Below are 14,751 nucleotides of genomic sequence, written 5' to 3'. Positions count from 1 at the left end.
TTATTGTTGATGAAGTAAGAGATTGAGATTAGTATTATATTCAAGTTGCATAGGGATCATTAAAGAACTAAAATTAATGATATGTTTGTATTAGGAAGATGAGATGATGAAATGAAGTAAGAGGGTGGTGTGGGCTAAATTCTTTTATATAACAGGAAGTGGATAGGTAGCATTGAAAATTAACAAGCATATGCTTATATTACTATTTGTTATTTAGGTATAGATTTAAGAGCCAGAAAAAGCATCTGTAAGCATCAAATGGCCTGGCTGGCATGGCTCCGTGGTTGAGTTTGGACTTATGAAGCAGGTCCTGGTTCAATATCCAGTCAGGACACATGTCTGAGTTGCAGGTTTGATCCCAGGATGGGGCTTGCAGGAGGCAGCCAATCAATGATTCTTTCTCATCATTGATGTTTCTTTTTTCTTTTATTTTTTTTAATATATTTTATTGATTTTACACAGAGAGGAATTGAGAGGGATAGAGAGTTAGAAACATCGATGAGAGAGAAACACTGACCAGCTGCCTCTTGCACACCACCCACTAGGGATGTGCCTGCAACCAAGGTACATGCCCTTGACCAGAATCGAACCCGGGACCTTTCAGTCCGCAGGCCGACGCTCTATCCACTGAGCCAAACCGGTCCCGGCTCATCATTGATGTTTCTATCTATCTCTACCTATTTCTTTCTCTCTGAAATCAATTAAAATAAAAATTTTTTTAAAAAAAGGATAAAGTGGTTTTTTTCTGTTGGTTCATGTGCAGGTGTAGGGCACAGTTGCTTTTCATTATAAACCTTTTAAATATTTATATTAAAAACCTTATGTGCATCTATTACTTATCGCATCTATAATACGTAATTTAAAAAAATTTTAAGTATATTTTTATTGATTTCAGAGAGGAAGAACGAGAGAGATAGAAACATTAATGATGAGAATCACTGATCAGTTGTCTCTGCATGCCCCTTATTGGGGACTGAGTCTGCAACCAGAGCATGTACCCTGATGGGGAATTGAACTGTGACCTTGTAGTTCATAGGTCAATGCCTAGTCACTAAGTCACATTGCCCGGGCTATAGTACATAATTTTAAAAACTAAAATGAAATAAGAAAGCCTAAGGCATCCTGAGGGTCAAGAAAAATTTTTCTGAAAAAATACGAAATTTGAATTTTAAATGTTAGATTAAGAATTTACACTGTTGACATGGCTGGAAACTTTTGGGGGAACTTGAAGGTCTGCTGTATCAAGTGATGAAGGCTTAGATCTGGATGTGTTGAGTTGTTGTAGCGCTGGGGTGTTGATCTGTGAGTGCCTTGTGTGGGGTCTGGATGAGGTTGGTTGATCTATTTGGAAGTGTCTTTTGTTTGAAGTGTATCCGTGGGCATGTGGAGGTATTATTGATTTGAGAAAATGCTAAGTAATTGATTTACTACCTGAAAAATTTAAAGTTCTGAAAGTTTAAGTTCTCTTGCCAAAAAGAGGTTTTAAAGCTAACACCTTAATTTTAATGGAGAAAGAGGAGGAAAAGCCCTTCCCATCCAGAACAGGTAATCCAATTCCAGCCAGCAGCTGTCTTTAAACAATGTGTTCATTTACATTTGAATGGCTATGCCTTTTGATAGCCTTAGGGCAAGGTTACATGTAAACAAGTTTGCTTCTCAGTTCCGAGGGCAGAAAAAAACAAGGTTTAAAATTATTAGATTTTAAAATTTATTCTTAAAAATATAAAAGTTTATTTAAAAAACAACAACCAAGGAAATTAAAAAACCTGATGAACAATATTAACTGTTGATTATAATAGATAATAGAATCAGAGATACGGGAGGGGAGTGGACTGACAATTCTTGGGGAAAAGGGGAGTGGTGGATGCGGGAAGAGACTGAACATAAACTGTGCACCTATGGATGAGGACAATGGGGGAGGGGGAAAGGGTAGAGGGTGGAGGGGGGGAAGAAATGAGGAACCTTTGTAATAATATGAACAATAAAGATTGATTAAAAAAAAAAAAAGAATTTGCACTGTTGATGGAGAACCAAGATGGCGACATAGGTAAACACGTACTTGCTGCCCCTCACAACCTCATGAAAATTACAACTAAAAGGCAGAACAACTGCCACCCAGAACCGTGGGAAAGCTGGCTGAGTGGAAGTTCCACAGCTAAGGGGGTGAAGGTAAGAGGAGTGAAGGCACGGAAAGTGCTGGCACCTGGATGTGCTGCTCTTTTAAACACTAGGGAGATACAAGCTCCCGCTGGCTCTGAACTCCAGCTCCGAGTGAGACTCTGGGGGACCTGGACACACACGGGGAGAAACTGGACTGTCTGGCATCGGGACAGGAACGCCAGGGCGGCTTTCTCGCAGGTGCTTGCAGCGACTGTTGTTCCTGCACAGGGGCATGGAATGCAGAAACTCAGGGACCTCTCTGGTGCAGGGCTGACTGGCAGACATTACTGTTTGCTCCGCCCTGGTAATTGTCAGAGACCCCAACCCACCCAATTTACACCCACCTCCCAACCAAGCTGTGCTCATTGGCTTTTGCATATGAATGGCCTGTCCTATCTCTGCCTAAAACCTGTCAAACTGCAGCAGGGTCAGACAGCCCCAGAGCTTCTAAAAGAAGGCCCAAGGCCATGCAGCAGCAGCCTGTCTTGCTTCACAGCTGGGCTTCACCTGGGCTCTTCCAAACTCCATACAAAGAGGAGGAATCTGCAGATGTCCTCTGTAGTTCCTGCTGGATGGCCTCAGACAGTGGCTGGCCTTGCACCTCCTTGGAGATCCAATAGACAGTGTACCCAGTGGTCAGAGTGAGACCATACCAGATTACAACTCTTAACGTCCATAAGAGACACACTCGGGGTGCAGTCCTAGTGAGTGCCAAAGCCCTACTGAAGCAAGTCCTGCCCCATAAAGGTGACTCCTGCGCAACAGATCTTCCAGTAAAGATACAGCTGGTCCTCCCAGCCAATTGGCCTAGAGGTCAATTCCTCCCAGTGATACCAACAGCAATCAAGGGTTAACTATGACAAGACTGTGCACACAGCCCACAATGAGGTGCACCAAGAGCATCCACCTCAGGTGACTGGGGAGGCTGAGCCACTGGGCCCTATAGGACATCTACCACACAAGGCCATTCTTATCAACTCAAGGAGACATAGCAGCTACCCTGTATATAGAAATAAATATCGGGAAGCAGCCAAAATGCGGAAACAAGTCACAAATGAAAGAAATGGATGAGGGGGGGGAAACAATATGGCGGCATAGATAAGCACCTAAACTGCTCCCTCGCACAACAATTTCAGAACAACTAAAAGACAGAACGGACATCATCCAGAACCACAGGAAAGCTGGCTGAGTGGAAATTATACAAATAGAAGGAAAGAAAAGCTCAGGGAGAATCAGAGGAGCTGCAAAGGGCTGAGGTATGGAGACGCATGCAGAGAGAAAGGGTGGCTGAGTGCCTGGTTGGCTTTCTCCGGCGGGAGGGGAAAGGAAGCCCCTGACTGTACTGAACACCAGTTCTGGCCGAAACCCTGTGGACCCAGGCTCATTTTGGGGGAGGGGGGAGGAGAGACTGGACTGTTAGGTAGAGAAAAATGCACATGGAGACTTGGGGGAGCGCGGTAATCAGGGGTCTAGAGGTGTGAGCAAGAATGTGCACAGAGAAGACTGACTGCGGAGGTTGCCACAGGCTTTCCCTAGAGGAAGGGAGTTGGAAGCTCCTGACTGCACTGAACCCCAATTCCAACTGCACTGAAACCCAATTCCGGACAAGCCCCTGGGGGGACTATGCTCTTACAGGGGGAATCTGGACCGTCAGGCAGAAACTCAAGGGAACCATGGAAAGCAGAGGTCTAGAGGCGCACGCACAAGGGCGGGGCTAACGGGAAGCCAAGACTGTCTACTCAGCCCCGAGACTCTGCCCCATCCCAACTGAGCACAGAGGCTTTTGCAGTTTTGCAAGTCTGGTCCTATAAGGCTGTCTCCAATACAGAAGGTCTCCTGGAGTAGACACACCTGATCTCACAGCCAATTGGCCTGAAGGTCAATTCCTCCCAGTGATAACAACAATCAAGACTTAACTACAACAAAACTCTACACACAGTTCACAAAGGGGTGCACCAAGAGTGTCCACCTCAGGTAACTGGGGAGATTGACCCACTGGGCCATATAGGAAACCTAGCACACAAAGCTACCCTACCAACTCAGGGAAGCAGCGAAAATGCAGAGGCAAAGAAACAGATCACAAATAAAAGAAAAGGAGGAGAACAAACGACTGGATATAGAATTCAAAACCATGGTTATAAGGTTTTTCAAGAATTTCCTAGAAAAGGCCGATAAATTTAGCGAGACCCTCGAGAAATTTAACATACTAGAAATTTAACATACACTGACTGAAATAAAAAATATTATACAGAGTCCCAACAGCAGACTAGAGGATCGCAAGAATCAAGTGAAAGATTTAGTATACAAAAAAGCAAAAAACACTCAACCAGAAAAACAAAAAGAAAAAAGAATCCAAATAGTTGAAGATAATGTAAGAAGCCTTGGTCAACTTCAAGCGTACCAACATCTGAATTATGGGGGTGCCAGAAGAAGAGAGAGAGCAAGATGCTGAAAACCTATTTGAAGAAATAATGACAGAAAACTTTCCCTACCTGGTGAAAGAAATATACTTACAAGCCCAGGAAGCACACAGAACCTCAAACAAAAGGAATCCAAAGAAGACCTCACCAAGACATGTCATAATTAAAATGCCAAGAGCAAAAGACAAAGAGAATATTAAAAGCAGCAAGAGAAAAATAGTTAATTACCTACAAGGGAGTACCCATGTGATTGTCAGCTGATTTCTCAACAGAAACCATGCAGGTCAAGACAGGAGTGGCAGAAATATTCAAAGTGATGAATAGCAAGAACCTACAAGCAAGATTACTCTACCCAGAAAAGTTATTCAGAATTGAAGGTCAGCTAAAGAGTTTCACAGACAAGAAAAAGCTAAAGGAGTTCATCACCGCCAAACCAGTATTATATGAAATGCTGAAAAATATTCAAGAAGAGGAAGAAGAAAAAGGCAAAGATAAAAAATTATGAACATCAAAGTGACCACAAATACATATCTATCAACAAGTTAACCTAAAATTGAGTAAAAAACCTGATGAACAGAACAGACTTGTGAATGTAATACCCTGTTTCCCCGAAAATAAGACAGTGTCTTATATTAATTTTTTCTCCCAAAGTTGCGCTAGGTCTTATTTTCAGGGGATGTCTTATCTTTCCATGTGCTAGGTCTTATTTTCGGAGGATGTCTTATTTTCAGGGAAACACGGTAGAATGGGGCATGGAAAGGGAGCAGACTGACATTTCTTGGTGGAAGAGATTATGGGGGTGCAGGAAGAGATTGGACAAAGAGCTTACACCTATGGATGAGGTCAGTCGAGGGGGTGGAGGAAGGCCTGGAGTGGTGTAGGAACCAGGTAGAGGGAGGCTGTAGGGGGAAATAAGAGGAACCTCTGTAATAAAGATAAACATCTGAACAATAAAGATTTTAAAAAAGAATTTGCACTGTTAAATAAAAAATAAAAAAGGAATTTGCACAGTTAGATTTTGAGGAAGGATAGACTAGTAGTATGTGAGAGGCTATGATAGTCCAGGCAGAAGATGTGGTTGTCTGATACAGAGCAATGCCATTTGGGATGGAGGAAGTGGGAAGGTACATGTGAAAGACATTTAGGTTGTCATTTTTTGTTTGTATAGGCTTCACAATTTAATGTAAAACTGAAGCCTGAACACTGGAATGAAAAATTACAGAAAGAAGCAGAAGCTTTTGCTTATTATCGCCGGACACACACTGCCAATGAGCGGCGCCGGCGTGGTGAAATGAGGGATCTCTTTGAGAAATTGAAGACCACATTGGGATTACTTCACTCTTCCAAGGTTTCCAAAAGTCTCATTCTTACTAGGGTAAGTGTTCTGTATAGACAATTAAGAGCTTGAGTAAGAATCTTCTAAACATAAAAGAGAAAATATTATCACTCAAGGGAGATTGAAATAGAGTTGTATTTAACATTTGAATATGGATTAGTGAAGGCCCAATACATCCTTTAGGAGAAAGAGTTTTTTTGTTGTATCAGAGTAGCTTTTCATTAAAAGCCAGATTTTTAGTTGGCAGAGCCATCCTTCCTTCAAATAAAGCAAAAACCCTGATAAGCTCTGTTTAGCACTCTTTACATTGGTGTTCTCTATAGCACTGAGAACAGTTTATCACAGTGGAAAGCACAACATAAGTGATATTTTAACATACTTCTTAACAATTGATAGTCCTTTTAAAAGGAAATCTGAAATATTCAAGCTAGTAGATGTTTTAAGTTTGCATGTTGACTGTCTAAGGCAAATTTCACTTTAGTTGCTTTTAAAGTAGGAGTTGGAGAGGAGTACAAGGCAAGCATTCATAGTTCTCTAAACAAAGTTATTTCAATCATATTTTAATTTGACTGGGAAATGACTTTAAAGTTGATTATGAAAATCTAAGCAGAGTAAAATGTTTTGTATCGCCTTGTAGTGTGGAAACACCTGTAACCCACTCAGTGATGCTTTTTGGAAATAATCATGTTCCCTAGAATTATAAGCCAGAAAGCCTGCAGTTTAACAAAAAACAATGTATGGGTTATTTTAAATGGCATTATAAAATTGTTTAAAATATTAGATTAATTTTTTTTTTATTAGAGAAGTGTAAGAAGAGCAAATTGATTGGCACATTATTTTTATTTTTAGGCATTCAGCGAAATTCAAGGACTAACAGATCAAGCTGACAAGTTGATAGGACAAAAAAATCTCCTGACTCGAAAACGAAATATTTTGATACGGAAAGTATCATCTCTTTCAGGTGAGATATGTAAATGATCTTTGGTTAAGAGTATGATAAATAATTTTAGTAAAGAGAAATTCTCAATAGATCTTTCAGATAGTCTAGTTTAAGGTTTGGTTCCCATAGTTAACTGCAGAGTTATCTTTTGACTAAATGGGCAGATTCTCTTGGTTTATATTCACTCTTGTCTTCCATAGTTTTGGGGAATATAGTTAAATCAACTCAATTTCAGTTGATTCTATTTCTCATTATTAAGTGGGGTCATACAGAGAGTGACAATTTATTCCTTGTCAACCTATAGGTAAGACAGAAGAAGTGGTCCTGAAGAAGCTAGAATATATTTATGCAAAACAGCAAGCACTAGAGGCACAAAAAAGAAAAAAGAAGATGGGATCAGATGAGTTTGATGTGTCTCCCAGAACTAGCAAACAGCAGGAAGGATCTTCTGCATCATCTGTAGATCTTGGACAGATGTTTATAAATAACAGGAAGGGGAAACCTTTGATTCTTTCCAGAAAAAGAGACCAGGCCACAGGTAGGAGGGCCATTCTTTGCTTTTCTTAATGAACATCAGTTTAGTTGAGTTGAGTTTAGTTTAGTTTAGTTTAGTTTAGTGGACTGAACATCTTGTGGCCATAATTTAGTTGTAAGTGAATGAATTAAATATTCTATATAATAAAATGCTAATATGCAAATTTTCTCTACCAGAAGTTTGACCAGGGGGTGGGGCCAGCTGGCCAACCACCTGCAGCCCCTCCCTCTGGCTGACCAACCGCCCCTGATCAGTCGATCGATCGGGACAGGCCAGCCAGACCTCACCAATGCATGAATTCCTGCACTGGGCCTCTAGTGGTTATATAAAAAGTAGAACATTAATTACATTAAATTTCAGTTTCTAGCTTTAACATTCAACCAAATCCTAAGAAGTTACAGTCATGGTAACATTTAAGACCTACTTCTGATAGAGTATACAGTCATATATTTTCCCTCTAGTGTTTCAGTGAGTATTTCATAGGCTGCCATCTTTTCAGTCTTTATACATGAACTCTTTCCTTGCAGTTCTGCTTATCAGTCATGAGGAAGTTTAGGCCTAGCTGAGACAAATATATTGGAAGATTTTTAAAATTTAATTTTGTTGAATCAGATTGCCTATCAATGAATTGCTTTAAGGAACAAAGTAAATTGTGGGGTTTTTTTGTTTTTTTTTTAATGTTTATTGCTGAAAGTATTGCACATATCCCCTGTTTCTCCCATTGACCCCCTCTAGCCCACCCCTGCCCCAAGCCCTCTCCACCCCACTGCCTGCTACCATGGGTCATGCATATATACATATAAGATCTTTGGCTGATTACCTCCCACCCATCTACCCTACCCTGCCTTCTCTGAGATTCCACACTGTATTCCATGTCTCTGGATCCACGCTGTTCATTAGTTTATTTTGTTAATTAGATTCCATATATGAGTGAGATCATGTGATGCTTGTCTTTCTCTGACTGACTGATTTCACTTAGTATGATACTCTCCAGGTCATAAGTTGGTTCTAACTTATTGCTCTCTCCTATATTAATTTTTGGAAGTGAGATAATACTAGTTTCACATTATTTTTGTATATCCTTAGAGAATGGTATATCATTTTTTACTCTTTGAGTGAAATGTATGAACCAGGGAATTTTTTGTTGTTGTTTTTAAATATATTTTTATTGATTTTCAGAGTGGAATAGAGAGGGAAAGAGAGAGAGAGAAACATCAGTGGTGAGAAAGAATCATCGATTGGCTGCCTCCTGCACAACCCCTACTGGGGATTGGGCCTACAACCCTGGCATGTGCCTTGGCTGGAATTTTCAGACCGCAGGCCGACGCTCTATTGAGCCAAACTGGCTAGGGCCAGGAAATTTGGTTTTTAAAATCAACTAAGATAGTAATGATAAATACTGAAGTATAAGTTAGTTTTAAAGTTGCAGAATCAAATCATGTTATTGCTAAGAAAAGATTTTAATGATCATTTAGTCCAGTCAGCTCATTTCACAGATAGAAAAACTGAGGTCTAGAAATTTGAAATATTTTGTTAGAGGTATATAGGGAAGCAAGCAAGCCTAGGAGTAGAACTGTATATGACTTCATCCACATTCACCATCAAGATTATCAGAAGCTTTCCATCAAAAAAGTGGTTCCATAACTCTATTCCTCAATAATAATAAAGTCTGACCATTAGAAGAACTCGTGGCCCTCACCATTGTTGCTCAGTGGTTAGTGTTGGCCTGTGCACAGAAGGGTTGCAGATTCGATTCCTGGTCCTGGGCATGTACCTGGATTGTAGGTTCAATCCCCAACCCTGATGGAGGCACATGCAGGAGACAAATCAATTGATACGTCTCTCTCACGTCAATGTTTCTATCTCCCCCCTCCCCCCCTTACCCTCCCTCTCTTATACTCTTTCTAAAACTTAATGAAAAAAAATATCCTTGGGTGAGGATTAACAAAAACAAAACAGGAGAAACCACCATTATTCAGTGAAAAGTGGTTCAGAAAGTAAATTCCAAGTTGAGGTTCCCTAACTAAATTTGAAGTTTATTTCATTCCTTTTAAGTCAGTGTGTAGTCTTAGGGATATCTCCTAGACTCATAGGCTAAACTTGCATTAGTTGAAGATTTTTAATCCTTAATTAATCTCTGATCTTTTTTACAGAAAATACCTCACCCTCTAACACTCCACAAACCTCTGCCAACATCGTGATGACTCCACAAGGGCAATTGCTCACCTTAAAAGGTCCCCTATTTTCAGGACCAGTGGTAACTGTTTCTCCTGCTCTATTGGAAGCAGATCTGAAGACTCAACTTGCCAGAAGTGCTGTGGCTCAATCAGGTATGTCATAGGTGTTATTCTTTATGGATAGTGAAAAAGAGTTATCCCTGATAGCTCACTGTGAAAAAGAAAGCCTTTGAATGTGTCTGTAATCATGAAGAACTATTTTACTCAAATGTTCCTTGGAAAGAAATGACCCTCCTTTTGGAACACATTTGGCTTCATATGTGGTATTGATTGGTCTTCTTTACCTGGGATTGGGAATTATTTTGTGTTCTCTAGATATTTCTAAAAAGAAAAAGACTTGAAAAGATGTGAGGAAAATGAGGCATTGTTTTAGTTTTGGGTACTGAGAAGTATTTGTTAATTTTGTTTTATAGTCAGGGTGTACTCCTACACTACTAGCCTGATACAGTTTGAACATCACTTGCTTTTAGGGATAAGAAGTAGAGTTGAAAAGAAAGTCCCACTTTGATGATTTAGGTTTTAGGCACCTAAATTTCTATTAGGGTACAAGGATATCCTTACTACTAATAATACTGCTAAGGATGGGATATCAAATACTAGTGTGTGTGTTTTTGTTTTTGTTTTGTTTTTTTTCTTTGTTTTAAGGTTAGGGTTTAAATTAGGGTGTTAGGGCTAGTGTTAAGGCTAGGGTTATAGTTAGGTTTTAGGATCTCAAATACCAGTTGTTTTTATTGGATTTTACATATTGTTAGGCTGGGTCTATAATTTGAAGAACTAGTATTTCTTTTTAGCTTTTTGATAAAAATAGACTGGAATTTTCACTACAATTCCCCAAATGGTCATTGGGTATGAATGAGAGAGATACTTACTACTATAGATCTAAATGAATTTCTTTTCTCCTAGAAAATGATGACTTATTTATGATGCCAAGAATTGTTAACGTGACATCACTGGCCACAGAGGGAGGTTTGGTAGATACGAGTGGCAGCAAATATTCTCATGAAGTTCCTGATGGCAAGTCACCTGACCACCTGAAAAAGACTGTCAGGAATGAAGATAACTCCTTTGAAGATTCAGGTAGAATCTCTTCCAGAGGCAGTCATAAAGGTGGCAGACTGGCACTGGGTCCAACACAGGGTTTTCTAGCAAATAAAGATTCTGGTTTTCCACAAACGGTTGATATTTCCAGTGTGCAAGAAGCACAAGATTTCTTACCCAAAAGGATTTCTGGTAATACGAGAGGGATTCAGTATAAATGGAAAGAGAGTGGATCAAGACGGGAGAGACTGAAGCCAAAGGAGTCTTCATTTCATAAATTAAAAATGAAAGATCTGAAAGACTCAAGCATAGAGATGGAACTAAGAAAGGCAGCATCAGCTATTGAGGAAGCAGCACTGGATCCCAGCGAACTGCTAACTAACATGGAAGATGAGGATGATACTGATGAGACACTGACTTCTCTGCTCAATGAGATTGCCTTTCTTAATCAGCAATTAAATGATGACTCTGTTAGCCTGGCGGAACTGCCCAGCTCTATGGATACAGAATTCCCAGGGGATGCTCGACAGGCTTTCATCAGTAAGCATCCTCCTGGGAACAGAGCAAGTTTCCAGATTGGCCACTTGGGAACTGGTGTGAAAGAGTTGCCTGATGTACAAGGAGAGAGTGACTCTGCCAGTCCCCTTCTCTTGCACTTGGAAGATGATGACTTTTCTGAGAATGAAAAACAAATTGTAGAACCAGCCTCTGAGCCAGATGTCCTTAAGATTGTTATTGACTCTGAGATAAAGGATTCCCCTCTTCCCCAAAGAAAAGTCAGTGATGGAGGGAAGAGTACTTCTGGTATCCCTGCAGAGTCTGAAAATATTTCCTCACCCCCCATTCTACGCATGAAAGCTGGCCTAGAGAACAATGTTACTGACACTTTGTGGAGGCCTATGCCAAAGTTGGCACCTCTGGGGTTAAAAGTAGCTAATCCTTCCAGTGATGCAGATTGTCAGAGTCTCAAGGTGATGCCTAGTTTGGCACCTGTAGCCAAAGTTGGGTCAGTTGGACACAAAATAAACTTAATAGGGAATGACCAGGAAAGCCGGGAGAGCAAGGTGATGCCTACATTGGCACCTGTTGCGGTCAAATTGGGCAACTCGGGGGCCTCATCAAGTTCTGCAGGGAAATGAACTTATATGTCCTTAGGCAGAAGCCAGGCTGTGAGAGGAAACCTCCTTTCTCCGTTGGCATCTGTTTATTTGTGTCATGGAACTGTAATCCTTGACTTTGATGCAGTGGATAATGGTGGAGAAAGGGATAGGTTGCTGACCTTGGTGTAAGAAATTACTATTATGAAATTCTAATCATGTTAAAATGTGTTACCTCATTTGTGGTGCTGGGTCTCCTCATCCTCTCTTAAGATATGATTGATCCATTACTGAACATGAGGTGTTCCTCTCACCTAAGGAATTCATAAGATTCTAGATCCAGAGTGGTTTTCTAGTTCCCTACGAGATAAAAAGCTGCTTGAGACTTCAGACTTGCTGTGGACTGACCTGTAGTTTGATAGCTATATGGTTTAGGTGTGAAATCCAAGGGAGGTGATGCACTTGTGCAGAAGGATCCAGAAAAGAGAGTTTTCAGTTGGTGTTTTAAATGTAGGAGGAGAGGAATGGGATAACATGGAATACCAAAGTGAAGTACTTTGTGTCATTCAGCAAAATACGCTCTTTCATATCCCAAATAACTTCCATTCCCTCACATTTTCAGTAAGAATTCAATCCAAGTCTTTTGGCAAATTAGGAATGCTTTTAACTTTTATTACTAAGATAATTATTCTGAGATGTTAAAAAACAACAACACCTACTTCTCCCTTACTGTCTTTGGCACTGAAAAGACCATTTCACAGGACCAGGGATTTTCACCTGGAATATATATTTTGGAGGTGGGCATAGAGGGAGCCCTCCCCATTTCATAAATCATGTCACTCAGGAGACAACTAAAATGAAAAGCATTCCCTCCCGAGACCAGAGACAGTGGCCAAAATAAAAAGTTGTGGGGCTGGTTATTTTCCAAAGCAAACCAGCCTCCTGGTGCTTGAAGGTTTCATTCATTACCTGCACAGGATGTTAAGTAAAGAAAAGTCACAGAAGGCACTCTACCAGGGAAATAAGGCAGTATTTGAATCACAAGATATATTTTTTATTGTCTGCTACCATGGATTCAATGATCTGTAGAGCTTTTTCACACATTAGCTGTCAGGGTATGAAGGACTGACAGCCTGTAAAGATGAAGATATTTATATTTTTGTATAGTTGTTTTGATAGATTCTCAAAGGCTGAAGTTTTCAACCTAGAAGATGAGATTTGTATTGAGTATAGAAATGTTTCCTATCTAGTTTGTAAATAATCATGGTGCACTTGAGGGGTCTCTTGGGAACTCCCGGGGGCAAGAATCACTATTCTGAAAATGTATAGACTGGGATTTAGCTGCTACATATTGCCTTTCTTAATTATATTTTGGAATGTAACCCATGTTCTGTCTTCATTGACAGGATTTGCTTGTGTTGTTAAACACTAACACAAGAGCTTCCAGTGCCTGGGCTGTGCCTGGGTGATGCTATATCTTCTACATCCCTTGCCTTCTTCATCCCAAATCCCACTCAGTGTATCTTTAGACCTAGGTTGTGAGACCAACTTTGGAATGATTCTAGCCAGTAAATTACTACTTTCATGGTTGGTTCCCTTTCTAGTAACTCTTGTAATCAACAGATGAAAAAGGGTGGAAATTTTTCCTCTGCAAATTGCAGTGGGAGCAAATTCTTTGTTTTGTGCTACTTGCCTTTCTACACCTTGCTCATCCAGCATTCAACTTTCCCTCCTCTAAGGTTACTGAAGAAGCTTGAAGTAGGTAATGAGTGCTTCTCATTATCCTTCCCACTCCCCTCTACCCAGCAGATTTCATTCATGCCTTAGCCAAGGAGTCCAGCACCTGTCTTCCCTGCTAATAATTGTCCTTGGAGATGCTAGTACTTCAATCTAAGTATAGCAGTTTCCCATTATTTCCTTGCTCATCTTGTCCTCACTTTTCCTCCTGACTTCCCAAAGCTCTTGTTATGCCTTTTGAGAGTCAGCCAAGGAACAGGCAAGTGAGTGAAGAATCCTCAGGAAAAGGACCATTCTGCTTCTGAACACTGTTCCCTTTTTTATAGACAAACAGGTAGTAGTCAGTTCTTGATGGAAAGATATTTGACTATTTATGAGAGTTGTAATAAGATGGAAATAAGAGGTAATTTCTGGTATTCAAAAAAGGCTGCAGATGTCATTACAAATCCCCAAGATCATGGTGTTTTCAAGACCTTTTAGAATTAAGAAGATATCAGGGCTATTTTGAGGTGGGCTCAGTCTTCAGAACAATCCTGAAGTTTGACAGAAACTTAAAAAAATCCAAACCCTTTAACCTTACCCCAGGAGAAGCTGATCTATGAAAATTACATGTGTGATTATGAAAGATGTTGAGCAAGAGAAGTTGAGGAATTTGGAGAATAGTGAGCTCTCACCCTAACTCTATAAGAAGCATGATCTCAGTAGCCCAATAATTCGCCTTTTTATACATCTGTAAATAAATGGAATGTTTTTAAGAATATAATTATGTCAGATTTAGCCTTTTCTTTTATATATTAAATATATATCTTTCCTTTTCTGCTTTTGAAAAATGACTATTTTTTTAGAAACCCAAGAACAGAAGAAGTTTGGCGAGTGGAAGGCAGAATGTGTGAACTTGAAAGAAATAAATCGGTTATAATAATTAAAGCAGGTCTTGGTGTTGGAAAGTTTGTGCTGAGTTGGAGTAGGGAATCCTAATGCCTCGAGGTGCCACTGAAGTAGGTTTATTATAAGGAATTCTTTACTGTTTTCAAAAATTTTGACATGCCATTTTGGGGAATTTTTGGCATTCTAATTCTTGAAGCATGTTTTACATGGAGACTTGAAAATTTTGTACAATTTGATGGCAAGTTTATATATCAAAAAATTGTTCTACAATGAAGAAAGACTAGCCTCATAATACCAATCTGTGCAATGGTAATATGCCTGTTACCCTTGGGAATAACGACATAAACTCAGTCTTAGCAGGTA

General features: G+C 40.0%; 1 protein-coding gene across 16 annotated transcripts in view; it reads left to right on the top strand.

Moving 5' to 3' along the window:
• The window catches only part of MGA (MAX dimerization protein MGA), a 133,475-nt gene extending 119,066 nt beyond the window's left edge, over window positions 1-14,409 (top strand). For 14 of the 16 annotated variants that reach the window (XM_084904290.1, XM_084904295.1, XM_084904296.1 and 11 more), the window contains 5 exons: window positions 5,749-5,955; window positions 6,766-6,877; window positions 7,161-7,394; window positions 9,545-9,721; window positions 10,532-14,409. In XM_084904290.1, the coding sequence (XP_084760416.1) occupies window positions 5,749-5,955; window positions 6,766-6,877; window positions 7,161-7,394; window positions 9,545-9,721; window positions 10,532-11,805 (2,004 nt within the window). In that variant the 3' untranslated portion in view covers window positions 11,806-14,409. Of the gene's footprint in view, window positions 1-5,748; window positions 5,956-6,765; window positions 6,878-7,160; window positions 7,395-9,544; window positions 9,722-10,531 lie in introns of those variants that run through there. The other 2 variants (XM_084904299.1, XR_014796808.1) reach the window with 2 other exon arrangements.
• The last annotated feature ends 342 nt before the right edge of the window (window positions 14,410-14,751 follow it).

This window comes from Pipistrellus hanaki, assembly GCF_964339955.1.
Source record: "Pipistrellus hanaki genome assembly, chromosome: 1".
Taxonomy (NCBI): domain Eukaryota; kingdom Metazoa; phylum Chordata; class Mammalia; order Chiroptera; family Vespertilionidae; genus Pipistrellus; species Pipistrellus hanaki.
The sequence above is the reverse complement of the archived record's forward strand: the minus strand, read 5'-3'. Positions and strand labels throughout refer to the sequence as shown.